At 30.9% G+C, this 14,577-nt stretch overlaps 2 protein-coding genes across 2 annotated transcripts in view; one reads left to right on the forward strand and one right to left on the reverse strand.

Moving 5' to 3' along the window:
- The window catches only part of LOC105155777, a 4,669-nt gene extending 1,194 nt beyond the window's left edge, over window positions 1–3,475 (reverse strand). The window contains exons 1-2 of the mRNA XM_011071724.2: window positions 3,150–3,475; window positions 2,441–3,028 (exon numbers count right to left, since the gene is read on the reverse strand). Of these exons, the coding sequence (XP_011070026.1) occupies window positions 2,441–3,028; window positions 3,150–3,321 (760 nt within the window). The 5' untranslated portion in view covers window positions 3,322–3,475. The remainder of the gene's footprint in view (window positions 1–2,440; window positions 3,029–3,149) is intronic.
- On the forward strand, window positions 7,907–10,059 carry LOC105155778 (calmodulin-7). Its single transcript, XM_011071725.2, has 2 exons — window positions 7,907–8,216; window positions 9,451–10,059. The coding sequence occupies exons 1-2, from the start codon at window positions 8,141–8,143 to the stop codon at window positions 9,822–9,824; spliced, it is 450 nt and encodes a 149-aa protein (XP_011070027.1). The 5' UTR covers window positions 7,907–8,140; the 3' UTR covers window positions 9,825–10,059.

Here is a 14,577-nt window from a genome sequence, read left to right on the forward strand (position 1 = left end):
GATGTTAGATTTTATTTTAAAATTTGTTCTTGAAATGTTCATATAAAATAAAATTATAAAGTTTGCAAGATATTAGTAATTATAACTTTATAATTAATATGATAAAGACTAAAATAATTTGTTACGATTTAAAAATAAGCCAACAACTCTTTAGTTTTTCTAAACGAGCTTACAATCTTATTTTTCAGATAAATCTATCAAAATCTTATTGAGTATAAAAATATGTCATTAAATAATTTAAAAGTTTACAAGCTCAGTTAATAAGCAACGGTTGGATAAAATCATGATAAAAAGGGGCAAATATGTGAAAGTGGAGGGGTGGACCCAGAAATAAACCAAAAAAAGTGGTGTGTCCTTGTAAAAAAGCAAAAGCTCTTGTAAACAATGATGCAACGGAACCTCTTTTCTTTGCTCTTTAGCAATGCCTGCACCCCACATACATTCATTCTGCTCCACCCCTCCCCCCTTTTTTTTTTTTTTTTTTAATTTAACTTTTCATTTTCTTTGACTGCATCATGAGCGTCACCATGGGCTAAGATTTTTTTTATTATTATTTTCTTTAATTTTTATTTTATTTTTGTCCTTAAGTCATATATAATAATGATTAATTTATTTGTTATAATTATCTTATTAATACCAAGAAAATAACATTATTTATGGAATTTATATTCTTCCAACTGCTAAAAGTAAAAGAATAATACTCCTTACTGTAATTAATAATCATCGCCCAAACGTCTTATATAGGTATTATATGTCAAATTAAAGAAAAAATAGATATTACGTAATAATAACACACTCGATAATAATAATAAAAACATATTCAGATTAAGAGGGTGTTTAAGTGAGTTTTTAAGCTTTATAAAACATCGTATAAGATGTTACAAAGTATTTGTATTTTTTTACAAAAAAGATTATAAGCTCTAAAAATAAGAAAAAATTGAGTTGCTGACTTATTTGTGATGTCTTAACAGATTCCTTCAAAATAATCATAATTTAGTCACGACCAACATCTTATAAGCTCTCGAACATTTTATCACTTCATGAACTTATATTTAGTATAATCTCTAAAAACATATTTTAAAATGCATCAAATTAGAATTTTTTTTAAATAAACTTAATCAAACACCCTTTAAATTTAATCATATTTAACAAATTAGACGACAAATATGATTTAGGGCATAAACAACAATGTATTATATGTAGTAATTGACAATCATTAGGTTTTGGGAATTGGGCAGACTTTTTTACGGTGGAGAACTACTTTATTTAACGTTACTAAAGTTCCTAGGGTAAGTTATAATGAAATATTGCACGCCTTCACGTTTATTGTCGCTTCTAGCCTAAGTACTCGTGGTCATGTCCCTATGCATCAATTTCAATCACAACATATATATCAAAAATTATATTTTAATATAATTATAACTACAAACTGTTTTTTTTTTTTACTAATTTAAGAAAAAACTATGTTCCTAAAATTAAGTTTAATCCCACAAAATTATTAATATTTGTTATGTTTAAAAGATGTATTTGTTCGTAATATAAATTAATTTTGGTATGATCTAACATAATTCCATCAATTATTATTTTTCGGATCGAAATTTCTTTCTACTACACTCTCAAATGCATGTAGACAAGTTGGTCAGTTTTTCTCTATGTAATTTAATTATTGATTACGAGAATTCTCGCTGAGTTAATGTAGTTGAGACCCTATTACTATGAGAACATGGGTTTGAACCCCACTATTATATGCGTTATTTTATTCTAATAGTAGTTGTTGATCATTTCATGTTGATGATTATTGAAACTTATGATTTAATTATAATTAATTTATTATATATATATATATACATTTGTAAACTAGTTGAATAAAAAAAATCACATGTTATTATGGTGTTTAAATATTTTTAATAATTTCTATAAACATTTATTACAAGAATAAAGCAATTACGATTACAATCATTTAATCAGTTTCAATCTACCAAATATATATATATATATATATATGATAGATTCTAGTGGCAATCTTCTCTTTTGGACACACTCCAAAAAGCTGTTTTTTCTTAATCTAAATTAATCAACCCATTAATCACTAATTTTCACTTTTCGATCAAACTCTTTTGACTAATGCAGCATAATTTAGTTAGTAAAGTTGAAGCTACGTACTTTTATGAATTCAAGTTCTACAAATATCTAAATATTGATCTATTTTAATTGTAGTTATTAGTCTATTGTAATAATAATTATTGGTTAATTGTACATATTTGATATTGATAATTGACATATATTCATTATTAATGATTGAAATTTATGATGTAGTTGTGATTGATTTATTAGAAAAGAAAACCAAAATTTTATGACTAGCAAAAATTAATATTCTAAAATTAGTAATTTGAAAATTATTTACTACAAAAAAGCAAAAGTCTGAACAAAAGTGACTGACCTGCTGCAATAGTGGTGTTGTGTGCTACGGAGAAGTTGCGGAGGGGAGAACGAGCTAAATCACCCGCCGGAATATTCTGCTCCTCCGCCGTCACGAAAGTGCAGCTTTTAATGCATGGTTTCGCATCATTTCCGGCGCTGGGAAGGCCCCTCTTGGGAGCCGCCGGATGGGGCGGCTGAATGCGGACGTCGGCAGTCTGCACCGCCTTGATGATCCTCTTCAGCGATTCCAGATCCTCGTTGCATTTTTCCAGAGCTTGTAACAGCCGCTGCCTCTTCTCTATAAGGGGATCTCCATCAAATGCCGGCCTTCTCGCGGCTGGAGTGGTATCTTCCAGACCCATAAGCCTCGCCACCAATGACGACGGAGTTCTAGCATTCTCCGGCGAGCTCGCGGCGGTTGATTTCCTGATCTCCGGCGGCAGCGTGGGGCTTCTCAGGACTTTAACCTCGCACTTTAGTACTCTCTTCGACGTGTCAGAAGTTTGCTTCTCAATTTTGTCTTCTTTGGCCGAATTTTTGGTCGCTGGGATTGGTGAGCCTTTGGCTTTTGCCGGAGACGACGGCTTCGATTTTTCTTGCTTTCTGCCTGAAAATGTAGTAATTGGATTAATATAGAAATTGCTGTAATTATGGGGAAAATGTGGAATTATTTATGAGAGATCGATCGGAAAATTCGAAGAAGGGGAGAGAACTGATCAATTCCTGACCAAATGTGAGGCGTTTGTTGGGGTTCTGGTACTTGGAGAAGAGATGAATGATGCCGGACATGCAGCCGACTCCTTTTGCATGATGAGTTTCCGGCGGTGGGGTGGTGGAGACGGCGACGGCGGCGGCCTGGCGGCGGGACGATGAGAGTGAGCTCTCTTGTCTCTTCAGCATTTCCAGAGCCCGACCCCGGTGGCGGAGCAAATTTTCTATAGATAGAGAGAGAGAAAAAGGGCCGATGTGAAGAAGTAACAGTTACAACTCTCACATGAATAATGAGAGAGAGTTAAATATTCTTTCTTGCAAAATTCTGATCCCAATCGTGGAAAATTTTACTTGGATTAAATCTGGCTAGACCAAACACAGAACAAATAAATATGATATACATGCTACGTGAATGGTCATTTTCTCTTAATTATGCATTAATTACACGACAAGTGTATTATACTTATCATATTATTGATTCAGGTTTGATCGAATCAAATTCTAGATTGAAATTTCCTCCCAATAAACTTTGATTTAACAATATAAATCAGGAGTAAATATAATTTATTTTATGTGATATTGAAAATAATTTACTCTATTAAAAAAATAGTAATTTTCTCTCTTGTATTTTAAAAATGAAGCAAAAAACTTCTCACAAAGTTGCATGAGTTACATGCGCCTTTACATATATATATATATTAATCATCGTTGCACGCAGTCCCATGAATATATAAAAAATTGTAATGTGAAATAAAGAAAAAAATTGTAATATAAGGAAGAAAAAGTCGAATAAAGAAATATGGGGTTATGTGACAAAAAAATATATATTATAATTAGAGATTTATTAAAAATATAGAATTTTTTTTTGGGTAAAATAAAAATATAGAACTTTGTTAGAAAAACAAAGATAGAAAAGTTTGCAGAGAGAGAACATGAAGCAGTGAGTGAAAGAATTTTTTTTTATAAAATTATGAGATTATTAACAAATTTTAAAATTACTATTCTAGCCAAATTTGTTGTAAAAATAAGAAATAAATTTAAAGATAAATTTGAATATTTAAAAATTGATACTACAAAAGAATTTTCATTTATGATAGTGTAGATATATATTTTTCATAATAAAATGACATTTACATTATTTGAAACTGATGAATTAATTAAAATTTAATATCCAAATTTAAATGACAGATCAATAGTCTGAATTTTGCTTCATCCCAATCAATGGTATAGATATAAGTGTACATTTATGTAATATATATTTATATAAAATTTAATTGAAAATATATATAATATATAGTTATACTTGTATTATATATCTTAATATATATAGAGAGAGAGGGGTCGAAGGAGGGGAAGACGGCGACAGCGACTGACGCCAGAGGGGCGAATGGGCGGTGGCGATGACTGTGCGAGGAATGGGGAGTGGACGAGGCGATGGGGTTTGGGGACTATGCACGTATCCCATATGACAGGGGTATTTTGCATTTTTCAAAATTATAATTATTAATTTTTAATGACATAATAGAGAGTGGTCACGGGACGTTGAGTGAGCTGCAAGGAAATAGAGAGGAAAACATATCATTAATTTGGCTTATCGTGCACTTTTTGCTGCTTGCATTTACCACATTTGGAGAAAATGAAATTTGAGACGCTTTGAGCATACGGAGCGACCACCGAGCATCATAGCCACCATTATTGTGGAAGATATTAGACAAAGGATTATCAGTGTTAATTTATCTCGTTCTGTTAGTTCATGTGTGTTATATAGATTATGACGTATCCCTTGACCTGCCGAGGGAGAAACCACCAGTTGAGCACTGTTGTACTGTACGATCTTATTTTATTAATGAAACTTACATTTATTCAAAAAAATGTATTAATTTTTTCTAAATTATATCCTAATCGTACAATAAATATATTGTACTTGTCATATAATTAGTTTATATTCAATTAAAGTTGATTTGTGTAAACTTTTCTATTATTTTTTTACCCCATAAAATTATTACGTATTAATTTATAGATCATTATAAATTTAGTGTTTTTATATATTGAGTGTTTGAACAGAAAAAAAAAAGTGGAATGAAGAAGGAACTTTATAATTCTTTTATTATTATTAATAGTAATGTTGTAGCTATGATTCACCAAAGAAAAATAAATAATATATATATATTTCACAAAAAGCATCAAAGTGGGCCTAAAATAAAAGGAAAATAAAGTATAGGCCCATTATAAGAAGAGTGTGATGAACAAGTGGCCCACCCATACCCAAACAAGCCCAGGCCCAATAAGTCCGACGTGGCGGGCAGCAGGGCCCACAAGCACTGACGCAAAATGGTCAACGAGGAGCACCGCGTGAGGACCGCGTGAAATCATTTCGGTCATGGAAGGGAGACTCAAGGATAGGCCATCTATCAATTTCAACAATAAAATTTTGTACGATCGTCTAACAAATATAATTATGAAATTAACATTAATTTTAATAAATATTTTTTATAATATTTATTAAATAATTGTTAATTTTATAAAGTATTTATAATTTTTACAAAAATTTCAATAAAGTTGGTTAAAATTTAACTTTTATTGACAGCTAAAATCATATTTAAATATATAATTCTCTGTTTTTTTAAAAAATTATACATATACGTTCTCAGGGATGATAGTGTAATGTATCTTGAAAGATGTTTATACAAACTTTTGACAATGGATAGGGGGTATATTTGTAATTATAGTTGGGTATAATTTGCACTTTTTTTTATTAAAATTTTGTGTAATTATACGTAGACCCCCTGTATTTGAAAAATTATATATAGTACTCTTAAGGTTTGCATCCATTTAGCAATTAGGTCTATCATTTGTCAAAATCATTGAATTTGTTAATATTAACAAAAAATAATTGAATGAAAATTGATATTTATCCTCAATTAACTTATTACTGAGTTATTGTAGATCAAACAAAATTTTTCTGACTAAACTACTCTTGTAACAATGAAGATATACCTCATCATGTAAATTAATATATGTAAATATATAAAGATAATTTGGTCATAAATATATTTGACCTGCAATAAATCAGTAATAAGTCAATCAAAATATGATTTTTAATTTAATTTTTTTTGTTAATATCAACATATTTGGTAAATTTTGACTTGCTATGAAACTTATTTGTTAGATGGAAGCAATCCTTACGGATACTAAATATAAATTTTTAAACTATAGAAGGTTTACGTGTAGTAATACTAAATTGCATGTGATGAGAGTATAGTTATCCCTTATAATTATAACTTAAAAAATTGTAATTAATTTTGTAAAAAAAAAGATATATATATATATATATTTAGATATAGAGAAAATTGTAATTTTAATTTTAAAATGTTGGATGGTTTGGAGCAGCCAAATTTTTATATCCAATAATTTTATATGATATTTGAATAGGAGGATCAATTAAAATGTATTTTTTTAAAAGATTTATTTTTACAATATCTACAAGTGGCAAAAACTATTTTGTTAAATAGTTATGTATTTTTAGTTAGGGATAATTACACTCCTTTCGATGAGGTTTGGTATAATTATACATAAATCTTCATGTGGTTTGGAAATTTACATCTAGTATCCCTAAAGTTTGCTTTCATTAATGAAATAGGTTCATTCGTTACTCAAATTAACTAAATTTATTAATATTTAAAGAAAATGAATGAAAATTGATATTTACTTCGATCGATTTATTACTAACTTATTGCAGGTTAAATAATTTTTTTATGACTAAACTGCCCTTATAATAATGAAGATATACCTCTTCACATGCATTAATGTATGAAGATGTATAAGGATAATTTGACATAAAAAAATATTTGACCTGCGATAAATTAGGGATAAGTATGAATGTCTATTCAATTTTTTATTAATATCAGCAAATTCGGTGAATTTTAACTAATGGATGGACTTATTTGTTAGACACAAACAAATCTAAAAATGCTATATAACTTTTTAAACCACAAAAATTATGTAAAATTACACGAAACTTTAGAGAATGAGAGTGTAATTATCCCTTTTAGTTAATATTTATTTCCTCTTTCTTCTCCAACTATTCTCTTTATTTATTTATTTTTATCATAATTATTTTTTTATTATCATTAATACAACAAAAAATTAATAAAAAATATTTAATTATCAAATTTGGCATATCGGGATAATTAGGGATAATTATACTCACCTCTCTTAAGTTTCGGTGTAATTACACGTAGATCTCCTGTAGTTTGAGAAATTACATCTGACACTCATAAAGCTTGCTTTCGCGTAACAAATATTTCCTTGTTGGTAAAAATTCATTGAATTTGCTAATATTAATAAAAAAAAAACTAATTGAAAATTGATATTTACCCTCGATTGATTTATTACTGACTTATTGCAACTCAAATAATTTTTTTCGCACTAAAAATTCTCTTTATAACAGTGAAAATATACATCATCATATGCATTAACTCGTAAAGACGTATGAGGGTAATTAGGTCATAAAAATATTTATTTGACTTACGATAAGTCAGTAACAAGTCAATCGGATTAAATATAAACTTTTTTAAATTTTTTTATTAATATCAATAAATTTGGTGAATTTTGATTTTAGACGGAAGTAAATCTCAAAAATATTATGTATAATTTTTTAAGTTATAAAAAATTGATATGTAATTATATTAAAATTTAGAGGAAGAGGACGTAATTATCCCTTAAAATTATTGCACACACAGAAAGAGGAAAGAGAGATTAAGAAAAAAGTGAGGAAATTAGCGGATTATATGAGTTGTTGGTGTACTGTATTTCTCTCTGCCGTTGAATAGTCTGTTTGTCTTGAATCTTTAGCTGATAAATAACGCTGTCTGTCTTGCTTCTTACAACTATATCACCCCATCTCAGTTTTTCCGTTTCTGGAATCATCTATTTCCTTTCATTTTCTCCATAACTCAAGAGAAGAGGAAAAAGCCCACTAATTTTTTAGGCATTAGCAGAAAGAGAAATGGCGGATCAGTTGACTGACGACCAGATCTCTGAGTTTAAGGAGGCTTTCAGCCTTTTCGACAAGGATGGCGATGGTCCGTATGAACCCTCTTCCTTTCCCATTTCAATTTCGTTTTTACAAACGTTAATTGTCTGTTCTGTGTGTGTTTATGTGTTTCGGATGTGGGTTTTCTGTTTCTTTGTCAGATCTGATTTATTTATTACATTTTGATGTACAGTTGATGTTTTTGTAGCTTGCTGTGAATAAATGAGTTGATTTGAGGTGAGTGTTTGAGGATGTCAGTTCATGTCCCGAAAATATATGTATCGAGTATAGTATTTATGAGTTCGTTAAAATTTGCTGATGTTTGGTATAGGATGATAGGCTTCTTTAGGATGACAGATTGGTGTGAGAAATAAAGAGATTTAGCATGCTTGAGGTGAAAGAGTTTGGATCCCACAGTGTATTTCCCTCTTGCAGCCTTGTTCTGATCTGAACATGTTTGGAAAAGGTTGTCCAATCCAATTATATGTTGAAAGTTACACATGAAAGATGTATTTGTTCGTTCGTTCCTGTTATCAATCTTTGAGAATGTGTGAGAAATTTGTCAGATTATAGGATTGAATCTGTGGTGTATTTGAGAAAGGTACTGTTATTTGATTTAGAGCATGCGATCTTTATAAGCTTAGCCGTTTGTGGAACATGCTGAGTTGATTATTGTGTCGGAAAATGGATATAGCCATTTACAAAATCTTCACTTTTGTTTGTTTCCATTTTCCACATGTCTTAGAGATAGCTAGAAATATTTCCAATGTTTGTTTATGTTTTTACAAAATACATAGTTCAGTGTGTCTTTAACTTATGTTTGTTTATCGGACAAATACAAAACCAAACATATCAGACACTTTCAGAAACACATGTACTTATTTCCAGTTTCGAAAAATAAGGAGAAACACCTTAAAAATAGAACGAAATGAAAGCCCTGGGATCTTGCAGTTCATTTGTATGTAATGATGCGAACTTTTGTGGGATCTACCGTACATGTAAATCTTGACTTTTGATTGATCACATACCAGGATGTACAAATGTTCGCCTAGCTCCAAACAAGATCTATGTCGCATATATCTGGAGTTATTGCATTTACTTCTTGTTCTTGATAAATGTATTTAATGTTGCTCTGATGTTCTTGAGCCGTGATGCAGTAAGATGGCATTTATTAACATCATCTTTTGGCTAAATGAATCAGAGCAGAATTGCCCAATTTGGGATTCACTCATAACGTACAATGATGGCCTTTTACAATTAATGGCTTCTGATGTCCCGTACAGGTTGCATCACCACCAAGGAGCTCGGGACCGTGATGAGATCCCTGGGGCAGAATCCCACTGAAGCTGAGCTCCAGGACATGATCAACGAGGTGGATGCCGATGGTAACGGGACCATTGACTTCCCCGAGTTCTTGAACCTCATGGCTCGAAAGATGAAGGACACAGACTCGGAGGAGGAGCTAAAAGAGGCATTCCGCGTTTTCGACAAGGATCAGAACGGTTTCATCTCTGCTGCTGAGCTGCGCCATGTGATGACAAACCTAGGAGAGAAGCTGACCGACGAGGAAGTCGATGAGATGATTAGGGAGGCCGACGTCGACGGAGATGGACAAATTAACTATGAAGAGTTTGTTAAGGTTATGATGGCCAAGTGAGATCCCATCTCCGAATCAACTTTATGGATGTAAAATTGGGGAAAAAGTGTCCAAAAAAAAAAAAAAAAGGAAAATGGATGAACAGGGTCGACTAGTGTAACGGGATTCTGGTTTCGTATGTCTTCATCGTTTCACTTTATGGTTTTTATGTCCTTGAATATTTAACGGTCTGTTGTAACGGTGGTGGAATAGTCGTTATCCTTTCTGTTATATATTTTGTGATTTGTATTGGCAGTAGGATCCCTTACGATTTTTGCCTCGACTAATGAAGTCGAAACTCATCGTTCTCGTTTGATACTGGTTCTCTGGGTAATAAGACCATTTCACTTGTGCGACCTCGGAACCTTATATGAACTGGTGTTGGTTGCTCCTGTGTGCCTCTGCATGTCTTAGAAAAGCTCTGGATTTGGTTCTTACATCCAGGTTGTTATATCTCATAAATTCAGGCCGTAATACACAATCTTGGCTGGGAAACCATGTTGCCCCTCTTTCTCTTTTCTTGTTTATGGTCGGAAACACATCTCAATGTCATGGTGTTCTAATAATTAAATCTTAGTTTCTATTTCAACTGTATAGGCTGTCCATAGTTGATTTATAATATTCGATTCAGTTAGGGCCTTAATTCCCATTGTCTCGTGAAAAAATGGGTACTTAATTTTTAATGTGTAGATAAACAAAATGAAATTTAATTTTTAGCGAGTCAGTAGAATTGCAGTGATCAAGTTGGATAACGTTTTAAAAAAAATTGCAATGATCAAGTTGAATAATGTCTTAAAAAGTTTTAGTGGTGTTGGTGAGAGAATTGAAATTACTTTCTAGAATTAATTATAATCACAATTAGGGTATTTGATAAATAAATTTGATATTACTTGTAGTCAATTGTAATTTGGAGGTGTTTGACAGCTAGATATCCCACTTGAATTTTTTTTTTACATAAATCGGGCTAGAGCGAATCAAATCAATCGCAGAATAAGTGTAATACACTTGTTTTATGATTGATATTTTTTTAATTGTACACTAAATACACGACTAGTGTGTTGTACTTGTTATATAATTGGTTCAAACTCGACTAGAACTCGATTTGAGTTAGAATTTATCATTATTCCATTGCAATAATTTGCATTTTGTAAAAGTTAAATGGAACTTTTGACCAAACACGGCTTTGTCGAATTAATAATTATCTCAAAAATTAGTTTTATTAAATGAATTACTCCAAAACGAATTAAAAAAACTCAACTATTTAAATGTGGGTCCAATTCAACTTCAACCTACGTAGAATTTTTGAGAGACTCTAAAAAAAAAAAAAAAAAGAGACCTTTTCAATATATGAGAGAGTCACGAGATCATACAATTAGTTGATATTTATGGTGGAGTAAAAATGATATGATTATGTGTATTTTACTCTCCCCAGAAAAAATGATATGATTAATTTATTTAAAATTATCCTATATTGATTCGAATTAAGGTTGTTGATGACCTGATGATGTGTGGACTTTTGTTTGGTAAGCAACCTGATATTTAGCCTTTGCAAGTACCTGAAGTTGAATTAGCAGCCTAATGTTGAGGTGTCCTCAACTAAAACCCATCGAAATTTAAGTCATAAAGAGTTCGAGGTTATTAGGGATCGCAATATGTGATCCAATCAAAGCGCGATTTGATGTAATTAATGTATATATGTAAAATGGGCTTTCAATCTATTTATAGGCCACGATGTATCAGGATTCTTAAGGGTCAAGTCTCATGATGGCAGCCGTAGGATGAGTATCTGATCAACTATTAGAATATCAGTTAATTCGATAAATTTTGACTAATGAAGGGATTTATTTGTTAGATGAAAACAAATTTCAGGGGTGCTAGATATAATTTCTCAAACCACAGAGAGTCTACGTGTAATTACACCAAACTACAGGGGAGGGGAGTATAATTATCCTTATATATTTTGAAAAACAAAAGTAAGATGTATTTAATTTATTTTTCATAATTTAAATAACTCCTTTATTAAATTATAAAATTATTATTACTAATATTTTAAGTTTCACATATTGTTCTCATTTAAACGCTTCAAGGGGTTATTTTTCGAATAAGGTCTATGAGCTCATAATTTTTCCTATATACCAAACTGTAATTTCTATTATATATCTTCCAATATATAAGCCAAGATTAAAAATCGTCGAAGAAAAAGGTTTTTCATTTGACGAAATTGGCGACTTTTGTTGAAGTATAACTAAACATACTATATTTTTAAATTATTATCCTCAATTATAAAACTGAAATCGAAATGAATCAAAAGTGTCACATCACTATAATTACAAGACGAAAATTATATTTTCCCACAAAAGTCCCCGTAAGAAAATGAGATGGTAGTGACAAATTAAAATTTTAAATTACTGTATTAATTAATATTGCCGTTGATCATATGTATAAAGTGACAAGAATTTTTTTATTATCGTAATAGTAACAATATTTACATAAAAGTTGTCGCTAGTATATATAATTTATAGAGTACAAATAAATTATATCATAATTTGCATATTATTTTGTCACTAATATAATGTTTGTGGTAGGAAATCAAACAACTCATAAGTGAATCGACGAATTTGGGCATGCACATCTCCAAGTATTACGGAGATCATGAATATATATGAGCATGAGATTAAGACAAATTTCTCCTCCGATTATGTATTTGAGAATTAGACACAAACACAAACGCTACGAATGTTAATAATTACAACGACGAAACAAGCTATAGATGTAAGAAGGAAACGCCCCAAGGACGCCTTGGCCGGGGCAGTTTCCGCTGGACGTGCAGCAAAGTTGGCCGCCTACGGCCAGGCCAAGGCCGTGCTAATTGCAGGGGTGAAGAGCGAGAAATAGGGCGGATGCTTGTTTATGAGCCATTTTTAGCTTTAGGGTTTATTGTTGTTCCTGATTTATGGTCTGTTATACAAATTATCTCTATTTTTTAAGTAATTACGAAAATCACTGCAAATGTATAATTAATCAACTCAATCCCAGTCATCTTCATTTGCAAAGAGAAAATAAAGGGAGAAAGACGTTACTTTTGAGATTTTGCAAGAAGTTGAATTTGATTTTAGTTGAGGGTTGGAGGTCGAGAGGGTTTGAGAATTGAGATAGATGAGAAAATTACAATTGTTATTTATGGGCAATCCCAATTTCGATTTCTCCCCTCTTTATAAAATTCTATCCACCGATTCTGGGAGGACTGATTTTGATTAGTCTACATTGGGTCGATTGGAATTGATTCTATAAGTGTGACTCAAATTGGAAGTATTGTCGAATCCATCGGTCCGTTCGGGTATGAGAACATTGTACATATGACAGTCACAAAATAAAGATAGTTTGTGTAATGATGTTGACGTTTTTTTTAGTTGTATTCGTAATTTTTTAAAAAAATAGAGTGAGTTGTGCAATTAATATTGACATATATAATTGATGTTTGTAAGAGAGATAGGAATTGTTTATAAATAAAGCATAGGGTAGGAGATGTAAATGTAATTACTCCTTTATAATACTTTCTTTGCTGAATTTGTTGCGTTCAAAGTTCAAACATCACTAGTTTGTTGATGATGATTAAGATTAACAAAGGGCACAAAGGTGAGTCCTTTGGAATTTCACTTTGAACTTAACTATGTTAATATTTCGTAAAAATCTAGGGATAATTATGTTGTCTTCATCTGATATTAGATGTAATTACACAATTATTTTGTGGTTTGAAAAATTACATATAGTATCTCTAATGTTTGTTTTCGTTCGACAAATAGATCTATTCGTTAGTAGATGACACATAGTTTTTATTTTTATCATTTTTTTTGCGATTAGGGCTTTATGTAGAATTACAATCGGAAACACCATATTATAAAATAAAAATTGGTAAAGATAGACGTTGTTTAATGGAGTGATTAAAGGGATGAGTCAATGAGGCTTAGCTCAGTTGGCGAAACTGAGGCTTTATGATCCTAGAGAGATCATAGGTTCGAACACAACCAGGTGTGTTTGATGTTGTCTACTGCATAGTAGTAGTTGGTCTACTGTAATAGTAGGTCTTATTGAGCAGGATATGACTGTTGTAATAGTTTTTGTTAGATATTGATGTCGACATGAATGATTGTACTTATAATCGATTTATTTTAATTAATAATAGTTCATCGCTCTTACCTGAAAAAATGAAGAAATTGGAGAAAAAGAGAAAAAATTAAGGCTCCAACTAAGTCTAACTTAAAGATATCAATTGGCAAAGATTCGACAAAATGGAGTGATATGAATTTTTTTATTTAAATCAAATTTGATCGAAACAAATTACATCACATGGTAAATAAATATAATACACTTGTTATTTGATTGGTTATTTTTTTTAATTGTACATATACACTAACTACACGATATATGTACTACACTTGACATATAATTGATTCAAATCTAATCAAATAGGATCGGAGTTTGAATTTATTGATGCATGAACATGAGGCCGATAAATGTACTAATATCTAGATTTTGGATGTTGAATAACCACTTATTACATCCATTCTAGAATTGTAAGATTCAAACATTTGCTGTTATGATATGTTTTAAATTCTTATACTCAATATCAATAACCCCTTTTTGGATATATTTCAAGGATAGGAGCAAAAGCCATTAATTACGTACGTTATAGTATTCACCTATATATATATAGTAAAACCTTTATAAATTAATAAACTCTCTAAAATAATAAAATCCTCCGGTCCCGACTTGG

The sequence above is a fragment of the Sesamum indicum genome, linkage group LG2 (assembly GCF_000512975.1).
Source record: "Sesamum indicum cultivar Zhongzhi No. 13 linkage group LG2, S_indicum_v1.0, whole genome shotgun sequence".
NCBI classification, from domain to species: domain Eukaryota; kingdom Viridiplantae; phylum Streptophyta; class Magnoliopsida; order Lamiales; family Pedaliaceae; genus Sesamum; species Sesamum indicum.